Source organism: Ostrea edulis, chromosome 2, assembly GCF_947568905.1.
Source record: "Ostrea edulis chromosome 2, xbOstEdul1.1, whole genome shotgun sequence".
Taxonomy (NCBI): Eukaryota; Metazoa; Mollusca; class Bivalvia; order Ostreida; family Ostreidae; genus Ostrea; species Ostrea edulis.
Window position 1 is genome coordinate 25,086,494 of NC_079165.1, and position 14,906 is coordinate 25,101,399.

The 14,906-nt window shown below is 36.4% G+C and overlaps 2 protein-coding genes across 7 annotated transcripts in view; one reads left to right on the top strand and one right to left on the bottom strand.

Moving 5' to 3' along the window:
* The window catches only part of LOC125678067 (THO complex subunit 2-like), a 54,112-nt gene extending 48,192 nt beyond the window's left edge, over positions 1 to 5,920 (bottom strand). For 2 of the 3 annotated variants that reach the window (XM_056156497.1, XM_056156496.1), the window contains exons 1-7: positions 5,816 to 5,919; positions 3,548 to 3,695; positions 2,261 to 2,312; positions 1,994 to 2,064; positions 1,678 to 1,799; positions 1,207 to 1,340; positions 252 to 412 (exon numbers count right to left, since the gene is read on the bottom strand). In XM_056156497.1, the coding sequence (XP_056012472.1) occupies positions 252 to 412; positions 1,207 to 1,340; positions 1,678 to 1,799; positions 1,994 to 2,064; positions 2,261 to 2,312; positions 3,548 to 3,695; positions 5,816 to 5,880 (753 nt within the window). In that variant the 5' untranslated portion in view covers positions 5,881 to 5,919. Of the gene's footprint in view, positions 1 to 251; positions 413 to 1,206; positions 1,341 to 1,677; positions 1,800 to 1,993; positions 2,065 to 2,260; positions 2,313 to 3,547; positions 3,696 to 5,815 lie in introns of all 3 variants that reach the window. The other variant, XM_056156498.1, reaches the window with a different exon arrangement.
* A 146-nt stretch (positions 5,921 to 6,066) lies between these two features.
* LOC125678068 (alkylated DNA repair protein alkB homolog 8-like) overlaps positions 6,067 to 14,906 on the top strand; it is a 31,350-nt gene continuing 22,510 nt past the window's right edge. For all 4 annotated transcript variants that reach the window (XM_056156501.1, XM_056156499.1, XM_056156500.1 and 1 more), the window contains exons 1-2: positions 6,067 to 6,285; positions 14,538 to 14,781. In XM_056156501.1, the coding sequence (XP_056012476.1) occupies positions 6,163 to 6,285; positions 14,538 to 14,781 (367 nt within the window). In that variant the 5' untranslated portion in view covers positions 6,067 to 6,162. The remainder of the gene's footprint in view (positions 6,286 to 14,537; positions 14,782 to 14,906) is intronic.

A 14,906-nucleotide genomic window follows, 5' to 3' on the forward strand; every position in this document is an offset into this window, starting at 1 on the left:
CTCACCTCGTAGAAGTGAAATTTGAACCCCAGGCAGTATTTAACAGAAGTGGAATTAAAATCTCTGTGTATAACACAATCTACTCACCTCGTAGAAGTGAAATTTGAACTCCAGGCAGTATTTAACAGAAGTGGAATTAAAATCTCTGTGTATAACACAATCTACTCACCTCGTAGAAGTGAAATTTGAACCCCAGGCAGTATTTAACAGAAGTGGAATTAAAATCTCTGTGTATAACACAATCTACTCACCTCGTAGAAGTGAAATTTGAACCCCAGGATGTTACATAGTGTCTTCCTCTCCGTGACATACTCCTTAAACAAGGGGACATAGAAATTCTCCAGATGAGGCCGGCATTCAAAAGACTCCAGTAAAATGTCCAGCACACGATTTGGGTCCAGATCAAAACAACCTATAATGCAGTCATCTTTATTCTAATTTCAATTTTACACTACTTACATACAGCATGTATCACACCTAGAATGATTAAACAGCTTTAAACAATCTCTATCCACATTTGAAATGTACAATGAAACAACAAACTCAAAAATTCAATGATTCAGTGGTAGGTTTTTTTTAAAACAAATTTTTCACCAAAGCAAATATATCAATATGAGCTTTGGCAGAGGTTATAATTCATCTCTTATAAGTGGGTCCTGTGAAAGGACCTTGACCCAAGGTAAATTAGATGTGATTTGCATCAAAATGCAAATGACAACTGTCAAATCTTAGGACTGACTGGAACGAGGAATTTCTCATTGCATAATTTCGGGAGAGGCATCACTCGCAAAATAAAATTATTCACTTTTATTTTTCTGTTGTTAAAATACATGTTAAACTCTTGACTAACAGACCACACACGAATTCAAGTTCACGCGATTTGACGTCTTCTTGTGATTTCGCTCTATTTAGTACTCGCGTAAAATAGGAATCTACAGTACCTACATGTATGGGTTAGTTGTCTTCAGAACAAGTTGTCCAGATTCCGATTTTATGTGTAAAGAGATTACACTGTCTTTCAGTTATTTGACCATACAGAGACATCTCTATATTCTGACATTGATTTGGACATGTACATATATAAAATATTTTCACAAGGCACAGGACTTATCATCTTCAATGTCCGGGTTCTATGCTCTGCTGTACTGCTCATAGGTTAATTTCTCAGCATTATCTTAATTAACCTCAGTAATCATGCACACCTACCTATTAGAGACTTAAGATTTTCCACGCTCTGCTCCACAGTTATTTTTTCAGTGATATCCTGATTAAGCTCAGAAATCAACTTGGCATATCCCTCACTTTCTTCTCTCAACAAATTGAACTTCTTCTGCTTGTAACTAGAAAAACAAATTTATCAGTATTATTTCAAAAATCTCTTCTCTTCTTTACGACCATAATACCTACCTTACCTATATAAAAAAAATGGGGGGGGAAGCAGAAGATATCGGTAACAATATCTATCAAAAATTTATTTGTTCAAGTTGACGGGTTGCATGCCCAGTAAAGTTTCGTTACATGATTTTGAAGGATATGTAATTGAATGTATTGAACTACAATACATTCATTGTTATGGGATGACATTCACGATTGACCATGCACCCCACTCCCAAATGGTAAAATCCCTAATTTCAGTCCCCTTCATCAAGTTCTGCTAAAACTAAGGTATATACTTACTAAAGCTTTGTTTTCAGTTTAACATATTTCTGACTGAATTGCGCCTTTGATGACAAAAGGCCAAGGCTCTCTAAAGTTTCCAGATCTAGCCTCTCTTTGAGTAGAGAAGATGCCACCATTTTCTGAAAACAAAAAAGAAAGAAAATAAGATCAAACAGTCATCCATGATATCTGAATTTGGTAGGCTACACTTGAATTATTACTTCAAATAAATAATTCCAGACAGTTGATATGCAGACATGTCCACCTGACATTTATAGAAATGGATATAAAACTAAATTTTCAATGCCCATTACTTTATTATTGCATGACTTACCTCACAACCCAAAACAAGGGAGATAAACTTGTCTCTATGGCTGTTTTCTTCTGAGATTGACAGCTCTACATCTAGTGGAAAACACACACACACATAAAAATACTATCTCTGACATCTCCACATTTAGTGGAAAAACACACACACATAAAAATACTACCAAAAATTTTGTGGCACACAAATTCAGTAAGAGAATTCACAATTACGAGGATCTTTAGACTTTTAACCCCCCCCCCCCCCCCCCAACCCTCTCTCACATGGAACACAAACCTAAGATAGCAAACACATCCGAGATGGCCACAGGTAGTTCTTTCACACTTTCCTGTAAACAGAAAGTTATATCAATTCAAAATCAGTTGACTAGTGAACCAGACATCCTATATATTTTTTTTATTGTAAAAACTAGTCAAAATACACATGCTGAATATAAAAGTCTCATTTTAACAATTACAAAGGTCTAAATAATGATGTCTGTGTCAAGGATGAAATGTTTACAAATAAGTGTTAATGTTAACAAAAAGCAATAAAAAAACAATTCTGTTTAAACAGAAAATTAAACAGGAAAGTATGGCATATCAAATTTAAAGAATAGCTTGATGCGTACCTTTTGTTTTTAGTTTTAAGTACATGTAGTATTTGCAGGTTGAGATAAGTGTTTGGTATTTGTTTTTAAATAAAAAACATTTGAGATGTTTTAAAAAAGATGGAACAACTGAAAATGAAAACTTCATTATTCATTAATAGTAACCTCCATGTACACTGGGGGTGGGACGACACCCTTTCTAGCCGATCCGATATGTATCATGATAATTGGCACATGATACGATACACATCGCGATACTTTGCATATCAATAAAAACTAGGAACAAAAGGCCCATGGGCCACATCGCTAACCTGAATCACATTAGCCCATACTTAAAAGATTTTCCCTACATATTCGAATGTAAAACTTTTTCACTTCTAGCAATTTTTAGCTAATGAATATTCCATTCCAACTTGCAAAATTGAGCTTTTGCTAGCATTTTTCAATCGATTGCTGTTTTACAGGAATTTAAGAAAACAAGCATGCCTCTATATCAAAATGTAGGGAAAATCTATTTTAAAGTGCAATAATAAAAATAAGATTAAGAGTTCTTTCATTTACCATTTAATGAATTATCAGACAACATACATGTATCATTAGTGCATGGTGAGGGTCATAGGGTATACATGTATGGCGTATTCGCTGTTCAGAGATCTACCACCTATTTATAACATCCTGTTGTTAGAAATCTTGAAAACTGTTAGCATCAATTCAAACTATATGTTCAAAACTTTTGGAAATTTCATCTGAAAAATTCTAGATGAAAAAAAAAACCCCACGAACTTAAAGTGTTTGACTATAGACTACAGCAGGACACTGTCTGAAATGGTGATACTAATATATTCCAATTTGCAATCATTTCACGCTTAAGACAGACATGTGACAGAGAAATCTGCAAGTGTTGCTAAGCTTCATAGACAAATTTTTCTTGAACAAAACAGCAATTTTAAAAATTATTTTTTCCCTTCACTTACGCATAGATCCTCCAGAAGATTAATTGCCGACTCCACCTTCATCTGTCCATTCAGAACTCGCCATGACAACTCAAACAATGCATTCTTCAGCACTTTAGAATCCTTGCTTAGAAAATTCTTCTCCTTGAGAGTACTCCATTGCTTGATGCTGTCAACCAAAATATTGATTCTCAAGTCACGGAAAATTACCCATTTTCTTTAATTTAAAAAAAAAGTACAAAATACATGCAAAGAAATTTTGGACCCAATTTTACACCCAGACTAACTGAAATCTGATTCTTTTCTGTGTTAAATCCAAATCACAGTAATGAGGGCACATTGGACGAAACTAAAAAAAAGGGGGGGGGGATTTCCCTTGCATGCAGCACTAACATTCAAATATTCATAAATTTAAATTCTTTAAACTGGCATCATGTTTCTATTGATGTTTCTGATAGAAGTCAAAACTGGTAATTAATACTTTCACATTAAAATCATGGAGGATTCTCATGAGTGCATACAACCCCTTGCTTGTTGTAAGAGGTGACTAAATGGGTCGGTCCTTCAGATGACACTGCAAAAACAGAGGCCCTGTGTCACGATAAAGATTCCTCCCTGCTCAAAGGCTGTAAGCGCCAAGCATAAGCTTAAATTTTACAGCCATTCACACACAATGGTACCAGGTGATGTCTCCATATGAGTGAAAGATTCTCGAGAGGGATGTTTAACAATATTAAACAGGTCTAGTCCAAAGACTATTTTTACCTACGTAGCACTATTAATACTACTTAGGTATTTAAACCTACTTAAAAGTAGCTATTTCTACCTACTTTTACCTGTTTTTAAAGATATACATAAATAATAATTATGGTGCATCTTTTAAACAGGTCAGTCGTTTTATGCAGCGGTTTTTTCCTTATATAATTGGTACCGATAATAAAACGGTACCATTCCCAATGCCAAAAACCATTGATTTTTCCCAATTTTGAAACTAAAAATTCCCAATTCAAAAAATAGACTGCTGACATCGTTATGTACTTAATCTGAAACGTTGTACGAGTTAACTACAATGTTCACTTCCGGTATTAAATCGAAGGTACAGATCATGGCAGTGCGCGTGTTTTGTAGAGCTACCACGATTCTAAAACGAGCCTTCGATGATTCCTTATGTCTCACAACTGCAAATACTAACGTAAAAAAGTTTGTAAAGAGATGAATACTTCTTGTTTTGTTCTCTTTTTTTCTTTTCTTTTAGTTGAAATCATTTGCTGATACATTGGTAGAAAATTCCCAATTTGTTAGATTTTGACACTGTTTTTCCCAATTGAATGGGTACCGGTACCAGTGGGTAGAGAAAAAAACGCTGTTATGTATCATGTTGTGCATGTGCAAGGCAAAATTCAGAGTGTAAATTTGAATACTTTACGAGGGTGGAGAATGCAGAGGAAATGCATGAAAAATCGGCCCAAAAACCTTTAATGTACAAATGCATGAAGGTAAACTTTAAAATTAATACAGATTTTTAAGACATTCTAGACTTCTTAATATCACGTAGTTTTGATTCTAAGTTCCTAGAAAATGGAACTGGGTGTAGTTATTGATGAAAGTAATCATTTTTTGTCCAATATTTATGTGGTATTCATTGTCAGTACAAGTGAATCAAGAAATTTGGTAGACACTATATTGCGCCGTTTCTGCGTTTAGCCACGAAATGCAAGTATAGGAAAAAGTCGGTAAAAATAGCTACCTGGAGTAGGTTTAAATACCTAGGTAGAAATAGTCTTTGGACTGGACCTGTTCAATCAAACAAATAGGTATGCTTGTTTAATAGGACTGCAAACACATACAAATAACAAACCTCTGGTTGGAATGTCCACATCAATATCAAGGTTACTCTATGTTCTATTATTCTAGCCATGCACAAATTGACCGAAATAAAAAAAAACCCCAAAGAACTCTTTGACCGGTCCGCTACCATTCTCAAAACTGGTCAAATTCAATACTTCCCTCCAAGAACTACACAAATCAGAGTATGGCTGATGGAGTACCCTAATTCCCTTTAAATCTGTACTTTTCATGTTACATGGAAATAAAATCTTGATAGGATCTATTAATCATTTTTTTCTCATTTTATGCAATGTGGTCACATGCTTGCAATCACAATGCAATATAAAACTGTTACAAATACAAGCAAGACTCGATATGATTTGTCGTACAAAGTAAAAGGTGACCATATATTTTCAAAAATAAAATATCTGCACGCATTCTGCAATTGCAGAAAATACATACAATTCCGATTTCCCTGACTTTTCCCAAAGTTTTAAACCCTCTATTCCTCTGCTCATCGCGGCCATTTTTCTCTGAAGCCGATTTCTGACGTCATCAAAATCTCAAAACTGCTCGAAAAATAATACTCTGTTTATATAATATATATTTATATATATGGTTATTCATTCTATCATAATCATTTTTACTATCTTATATATGTCATCCCATCTATTTGTAAAGATTCAAAATGAAAAAAAAATAATCACCACTCATTGGTTTAGAGATTACAAAAATGGCTGCGCCCATGAAGATATACCACCAAATTGCCAATGACCAAAACTTGAATTGAGATTTAATTAACTAAACACATGGCTCACGCAGCTATGCCAAAGTTATCTAAACTAGAACGAAAACTGCAGAAAAAAATAACCAAGTCACAGAGAACGTTGTTGAAACACGATGGAATCGAAACTTCAGACAAGGCTACCAAGGTATATTGTCTAACTTCATTTGACAGTTTTGATCTTGATCTTGATAGGGTTACGGTGATACATCTCTCGACGTTGTTACACCGTTTTGAGATGGGAGATTCCCCTGACGTTTCCTCCGCTCTTATATTGTGACAGATAGAGAGCAGACTGTCGCTACTTGTACTACTATTTTTCCCGTAATATGTCTTACGGTTTGACCGTTTTTAGCTCACCTGAGCTAAATATTCCGGCGTCCGTCCGTCTGTCTGTCTGTAAACTTTTAACATTTTTTACTTCTTCTCAAAAACCACTGGGCCAATTTCAACCAAAGTTGGCACAAAGCATCCTTAGGTAAAGGGAATTCTAAATTGTTAAAATAAAGGGCCAGGCCACCTTTCAAGGGGAGATAATCAAGAAAAGGTAAAAATAAAGTAGGGTCATTTAAAAATCTTCTCAAGAACCACTCTAATGACTAGAGTGCGGGAAATAATCCGAGCTCAACCTTTAACAAGAATTTTTTTTTTACGCCAATCCCAGAAGTCCCTCGTACAAAATGGTGGATGGTTCGATTCGTAAAATAATAATTAAAAAAATCTTTGAAGTATTACAAACCTTTCTTATTTGAAAGGAAAGGATGACAATCATATTCTTCCCCCTTTCTTTTTAAAATATTGTCTAAAGAAATGTAAACAGTCACGTCACAACTACCAGGCTACGTCACAACACGCTCGTTGCATTTCCCACTAAACTGATTCCTACATTGGCGAGAAGAGCAAGACAATAATCCTACGTATTGACAGTGAACCAGATCAGTTTTCCTTGTTTTCAATATAAATTTTTTGAAAATGTATTCAGATATGCTGCGCTCGCCCCAACAGTCACACCGTAATCATATTACATGTATCAACACTTCGCGAAAGTTACGTCCCTTGTCCGCTATCTCCCAGATAAAAATCGTATTTCCCTACGTTGGCCTTTGTAATTTTCCTATCTGTAGCTTTGACATCTGTTATTTTTCCATCGATTGCAGTCAACTACAATAATGCCCCAGATTGGGGCAACCCATTAACTTGTATGAAAACTTGCTAATTCGCTAAAATTCAAAATAATAACATCTTACATTTGGTAAGATATAGAAGGAAAACTTGGTTTTTCACCGATTGACCTTTGGCTGACCCTGCAAAGGGACGTAACTCGCGTCGAAGTGTTGATACGTGTATTAGGTATTGCAGATTCTAAATTGTTAAAATCATGGCCCCCGGGGGTTGGATGGGGCCATAACAGGGGATCAAAGTTTTACATACAAATATATAGGAAAAATATTTAAAAATCTTCTTCTCAAGAACCTCTGAGCCAGAAAATCTGAGATTTATATGAAAGCTTCCTGATATAATGCAGATTCAAGTTTGTTAAAATCCTGGCCCCCGGGGGTTGGATGGGGCCACAAGGGGGGATCAAAGTTTTACATACAAATATATAGGGAAAATCTTTAAAAATCTTCCTCTTAAAGGTCATAGGAGACGATTTTCAAAAAAAATTTGTTTTGCACGAAAATGTGTTCTTCTTTAATTATTTAACATATGTAAATAAGTTATTCAGAAAAAATCGTAAGGTAACAGACGCTACAGACTGTCAAATGTTGCCGTGGTATGAAGTATCAAAATAGTAAGATGACTTATCTCCCTTGCTTGATGACATCAAAAGAGACCAGCCTGACGCAAATGTGTAATTGTTTATACTAACAACTGCGGGTTTTAGCTGTCAAAATGTTCAATGTGCTTACATTCAACTGTAATGTAGCAAGTCAGGTATTTCTATATACTTTTGTCTAAATGATCCAACGTTCAGAAAGATTTGGGTGTGAAATATACACCGAGAACACAGAACTCGAAGTTGTTTGACAATCATTTTACGCAATTACGGGGGTTGATGAGGATCAGTTTCGTTATTGTATTCACTCTACTTTGGCAAAAACTAATGGGTTTATGAAATTAAATCTTCGACCAGATGCAGTTCTAACTATTTTCGACTAGGCTACCAACCAACGGCAAGCACGGCGAAGATGAGAAAATCCTGCAAAACGTTGACTGTACATAATGATGGTAGACTACATGTAGTACAGCTATTCATAATTTAGTATAAACATGACCTGATTGGTTTAGAAATGAAATTTGACTATGAAATAGTTATATGAAGCTCTTCTGATCAGAATTTTTCTCTCTGAATACATAAGTAAATAAATGAAGATGAATAGGTCTAACTTTATATGTTGAAAGTTGCATTATCAGGACCCCCCCCCCCCCTTCTTTTCTGTTTGAAAAAGAATGTTCAAAGCAAATGGTGGAGCATATTGAAATTACAAGTTTTTATATCAGGTGAAATAAACCAATTTTTACGGTCATGCAAGAGTTGGGGATGATTTTTTTTTAAATGAAGCACTAATTTGCACGTTGGTTTCCTTATTAGGGTTAAAAAAAAAAGATAAACAAAAAATAACATTAAAGGCCGGGGATTTGAACAAGCGGTCGGTTGAATAAATCAACATGTAAGAATTAAAGCTCGATAAATTTATTTTGTATAAACGAGAACGTTAGCCATTGATAAATTAGGCAGATTATTCTTTTTTCTACGTTTTCTTGTATCCATTTGACTGCCTTCGTCGGATACCCAGTATCCGACGATGTATGACAGCCAAACATACAGACTGTGCAGATTTTCTGGCTATGTACAGCTTATGAACTGATCATCGTCCCACACCCCACGATGACACAACATATTCCAAAATTGTTTAGAAAGTTTTATTCTGTTTGAATTCGTTTTTCTGGACTGCATACCAGAATTCTTTGGCTACCTAAAGTTGTCTTTGTGACTCGTCCATGATGCACAACCTACAAAACAATCAGGACATTCGGATTTGTCGACAGTTCCTTAAATAACTGGTCCAGACGAAGAATTCATTCTTCCTCTGGCTTCCAGTTCCAACCATTATACGCAAGAGAGAGCCCTTATAGCGGCTAATGTGATGGTAAATTATTCTTCATATAGGCCCTAATGTCGCAAATTTTATCGTAAAAGAATGGTAAAGCCATTTATATTTATTAGATTCACCTGTTAAATTAAAATAGCTGTACACAATACTTGTAAAAATCCTAAGAAAATAAATTAAAAAACAGCACTCACAATGTGTGTAAAAGAATATTCGATCTGGCTAAAAAATATATCTAAGTCAGGGTGGAACTTGGGCACATAAAACCAAAGGGGGATTAGGGGGTGCCTACCTTTTTTGTTAGTCAACCTTCACACCCCCCCCCCCCCCCCCTTGGGAAAAAAAAAACGATGCTTCGTCGCTGTGACTGCATGGGGTTAGAAAGCGCAAGTAATAACTATCTATATTTCTCTTATTGTCATCAGAGAATGTACTCTGAAATTATCATACATTTATCATTAACCAGTCAGTATTGTTTCAACCGATTCGGAATAAATAGGATCTTGATCAATCTTCTTGTTCGTCCTCCGATGAAAAATCGTAGATATGGCTGGCATCTGCATTAATTATGAGTTCAAAGTGATATCCTTGTATAACAAACTATGGTTCCCCATTCAAAAACTCCTCCAGTTGCGAATAAATCATCTATGGGCGTGCTTTTGTTTTGATTCGCAAATCTGAGTGTGGTCTCTTTTGACGTCACAAATTCAGGAAATCAGGAACGATAATCGGGTAACAATTTTCTATTCTGACTACCTTTGCACTTCAATTTCTTCGAGTTAATATCGTTTTTAAACTTAAAAAATTATTTTTATGAGGAGTCTATGACACAAACTTGATAATTATGGAGAGAAAACATCTCCTATGACCTTTAAGAACCACTGAGCCAGAAAAGCTTAGATTTATATGAAAGCTTCCTGATATAGGGTACCTGTAAAGTGCGAAACCTACCGAAACAAAACGAAATCTACCGAAACGAAACCTAACGAAACGAAACAGATTGTATAATCGAACTCTTTTAATTATAATAATTATAAATGGTATCTCAGGCCCCTGTTAAGGTTTACACATATAAATAAAATTCGCCTCCCCGTTGATGTATGCTTTCGGCTTGACTGATACAAAGTTTTAAAAGTTGGAAGGGGGGGGGGGGGGGGGGTAAGCACAAAGCACATAAATACCATGTGCAATTAGCTTCGGATCCATAAATTTCAGAACGGAAGGTTACAGTCTCACAGGTTAGAGGTCTGGGGAAACACACTATACGAGGGATGGGATCGTTGGCGTTGGATCTGCTTTTGGGCATAAATACATGTTTCAGTATTTTTGTTCTAAAGACAAATATATGTATACATGTGGATATTGTGTATTTGTATTTAGTATATCAAACGGTGGATTCTGAATATGTCCTCCCGTTCTCTTTGTGATTTCTGCTTAAAATTCCGTTGTTCATAAGCCTTTTCAGTTTACAAAATGCCGACCTCCTCCTAATATTATTGCATTAAAAAAAATCCGTTTTCCGTCCCGTTTTCAATTCCCCGTCTTAGCAACACCCCAAATGTCAATCTCTCACCAGAGGGCGTATTACGCTACGCTACAACGATAACTCTGGGTAGAGATTGCCCAAATATATAGAGTTTTTCCATTATTGAAAGTACTCGCACCTTAACAGTTATAGATCAAATAAGAGGAAAAGAGCTCTTCCTGCTTTCAATTTTCTCAGACACCAGCTTCTTCAAACAATGTATCTATGCCCAAAGGCGGATCCAACGTCGGCGACCCCACCCCTCGTATAGTGTGTTTCCCCAGATCTCTGAGACTGTAACCCTCGGTTCTGAAATTTATGGATCCGAAACTAATTGTACATGTCATTTAATCAACTACGGATATGTACTTTGTGCTTACTCCCCCCCCCCCCCCCCCCCTTCCAACTTTTAAAACTTTGTATCAGTCAAGCCGAAAGCCTACATCAAAGGGGAGGCGAATTTTATTTATATGTTGTAACTTTCACAGGGGCCTAAGATACCATTTTTAATTATTATAATTAAAAAAGTTCGGTTATACAATCTGTTTCGTTTCGTTTTGGTAGGTTTCGTTTCGTTTTGGTGGGTTTCGTTTCGGTAGGTTTCGTTTCGGTAGATTTCGTTTCACACTTTACAGGTACCCTCCTGACATAATGCAGATTCAGTTTGTTAAAATCATGGTCCCCGGGGTTCGGATGGGGCCACAATAGGGGATCAAAGTTTTACATACAAATATATAGGGACAATCTTTAAAAATCTTCTTCTCAAGAACCACTAAGCCTGAAAAGCTAATATTTACATGACAGCTTTCTGACATAATGCAGATTCAAGTTTGTTAAAATCATGGCCCCAGGGGTCGGATGGGGCCACAATAGGGGATCAAAGTTTACATACAAATATATAGGGACAATCTTTAAAAATCTTCCTCTTAAGAACCACTGAGCCAGAAAAGCTGAGATTTATATGAAAGCTTCCTGATATAATGCAGATTCAAGTTTGTTAAAATCATGGTCCCCGGGGGTCGGATGGAGCCACAATAGGGGATCAAAGTTTTACATACAAATATATAGGGACAGTCTTTAAAAATCTTCTTCTCAAGAACCACTAAGCCAGAAAAGCTGATATTTACATGAAAGCTTCCTGATATAGTGCAGGTTCAAGTTTGTTAAAATCCTGGCCCCCGGGGGTCGGATGGGGCCACAATAGGGGATCAAAGTTTTACATACAAATATATAGAGAAAATCTTTAAAAATCTTCTTCTCAAGAACCACTGAGCCAGAAAAGCTGATATTTACATGAAAGCTTTCTGACACAGTGCAGATTCAAGTTTGTTAAAATCCTGGCCTCCTGGGGTCGGATGGGGCCACAATAGGGGATCAAAGTTTTACATACAAATACATAGGGACAATCTTTAAAAATCTTCTTTCCAAGAACCACTGAGCTAGAAAAGCTGATATTTACATGAAAGCTTCCTAACATAGTGCAGATTCAAGTTTGTTTAAATCATTGCCCCTGGGGGTTGGAAGGGGCCACAAGGGGGGGGGGTCAAAGTTTTACATACAAATATATAGGAAAAATCTTTAAAAATCTTCTTCTCAAGAACCATTGGGCCAAAGAAGTTCACATTTACATGAAAGCTTTCTGACATAGTGTAGATTCAAGTTTGCAAAAACCATGGCCTCCAGGGGTATGTTGGGGCCATAATAGGGACTACGGTTTTACATGCAAATATATATATATGGAAAATCTTCTGATATGGACCAAGGTGACTCCGGTGAGCGATGTGGCCCATGGGCCTCTTGTTGAGAGTGAAGCAAAAGTATTGGCATCTATATCCATAACAGTTACTAAAAAATATCCCGAAGTTAGCATCCTCCTAACTGTAATAGACATTTGATCCACCTATTCATTGAACGCGGGATTGATTGATTGAATATTGTTTAACGTCCCTCTCAAGAATATTTCACTCATATGGAGACGTCACCACTGCCGTTGAAGGGCTGCAAAATTTCGGCCTTTGCTCGGCAATTATGGCCTTTGAGCAGGGAGGGATCTTTATCGTGCCACACCTGCTGTGACACGGGACCTTGGTTTTTGTGGTCTCATCCGAAGGACCTCCCCATTTAGACGCCTTTTACGACAAGCAATGGGTACTGAGGACCTATTCTAACCTGGATCCCCACGGGATTTTACATAACGCAATTGATGTAAACAGTGCATTGTGACGTCATATTAAGCGTCAGTGTTTAGCAAATTCACAAATATAGGAGACATGGTACAATCACGTTAATCGAGGAGTGATTATATATGGCTAAGAAAATAAGATTGACATGCTCTTACGGATTTTATGTATTAAACATCTCAGAACGATGTGAACTTGGGTACACGAGATTCAATGTGGAGAAATACATGTCCACGCGCTAGTATTCGAATCTACCCCATTTGGACCAAAATTTTCAAGTTCCATAAGTATGGTTCAATTTTTCATTAATTTTCTTTATATTCCTTTTAGACATGTATATAGACATGTTACCTAAGGTTGAGCTCCGCCCTCTATTAAAGCCCCGGTCATGATGTCGGAGCTACAAGTTGACACAAGTTCTGACAAGTTAATATATACAGTGTGACCGAGGGACCGAGCGAAGCATAACATGATCATTGGCACGTCCCAAGTGATAATTATAATTCCATTAAGTACGGTAAATTATAATTCATTTTAAAAAAAATTTATTTATGAAATTTCCCTTGTGCTAAATGCCCAGTAACATGTTGGAATCAATTACTTGTGATCATCATTAAGACTGCATGCTATGAATAAAACTTAGCACAAAATGCCAGAGACGAATAATTATGGGAAGTTTAATATTTCATAAGAAAAAAAATAGGTAGGAAAAATTGGTATTCGAACCACAGATACGCAATCTGGGCCTGTCCAAAACTTCATGGAGACTGCTGCTATACCACCTCGGCTATCCATCCCATAAAGAAACTTCATTGAGACTGCTGCTATACCACCTCAGCTATCCATCCCATAAAGAAACTTCATTAAGACTGCTGCTATACCACCTCGACTATCCATCCCATAAAGAATTTTTGAATTTCAAGCTTAGCCTATCTAAAGTCACCCGTTGTGGACATCATAGAAATTTTCTTGATAATACGACAAAAGTTATACACAAGAAGGAAGTTTTTCTTCATAGAGTGGGTGAAGTCTCCTTTACTTTTATTTACAAAACAATTTACACCTGAACATGTACTAACATATTTACCTCAGTTCACAATGGAGACTTGGCCCACTCCATGTGAAAATCTGCTTGGAAAAGTCAAATTTACTGTTATTTTTTGTGTTTTTTGCGTAAATGTGATTTTAAATAGCGTTTTTTCAATGTTCCTTTGAAATGGGCAGATCGAAAAAGCATTTTTGGAAACTGGATTGATGGTTTTAACTAGAATGCAAATTTTTCTTTTTCTGGAGAGTTTCAATTTTAACTTTGATATTTGTCCTGTGGGTTCTCGGCGCGATATTGTCACCCATCTTCTTTTAAAGAATTGTAATGTGGTTATGCAATGTGGAGAAATCTGTAGATCTGACCTATAAATCAGTAGGTGGGAAATCTGATCGAAAGTTGTTCAATTTCTACATAAATCAGTAAACAGATCTGTGTTGTTAATCACTTCTGGCATACACAGGAGTATAGCAGTCAGGTGTTTCAGGAGATTACAGGTCGTTCATTGCTTAGTAACACATTATATATACGTTGTAGATTTTATGTGTCAACAATGCTGGTCTGGACGTAGGAGTGTCATATGATGAGGTGGCCGATATATTCAGTCCGCTGGGTGAGGTGGAGGAAATAATCATGCTACCTAAGAAACCGTACGCATTTGTGTGTTACGAGGATATAGATGCAGCTGAGAGAGCAGCGGAGAAACTCAATGGTCTCGATCTCCCACAGACACCCAGCAGGACACAAACAGCAACTCTATACATTTTCTTTGTGTCTAAAGGTGATCTTCACATTCCATAAGATTTGAAATTGATTAAAAAATTATCATCCTTTCATGTGATTTAGTAATTTGTCTGTACATGTCAGTCATGTGATTTTAGTAATTTGTTTGTTGGTGTCAATCAT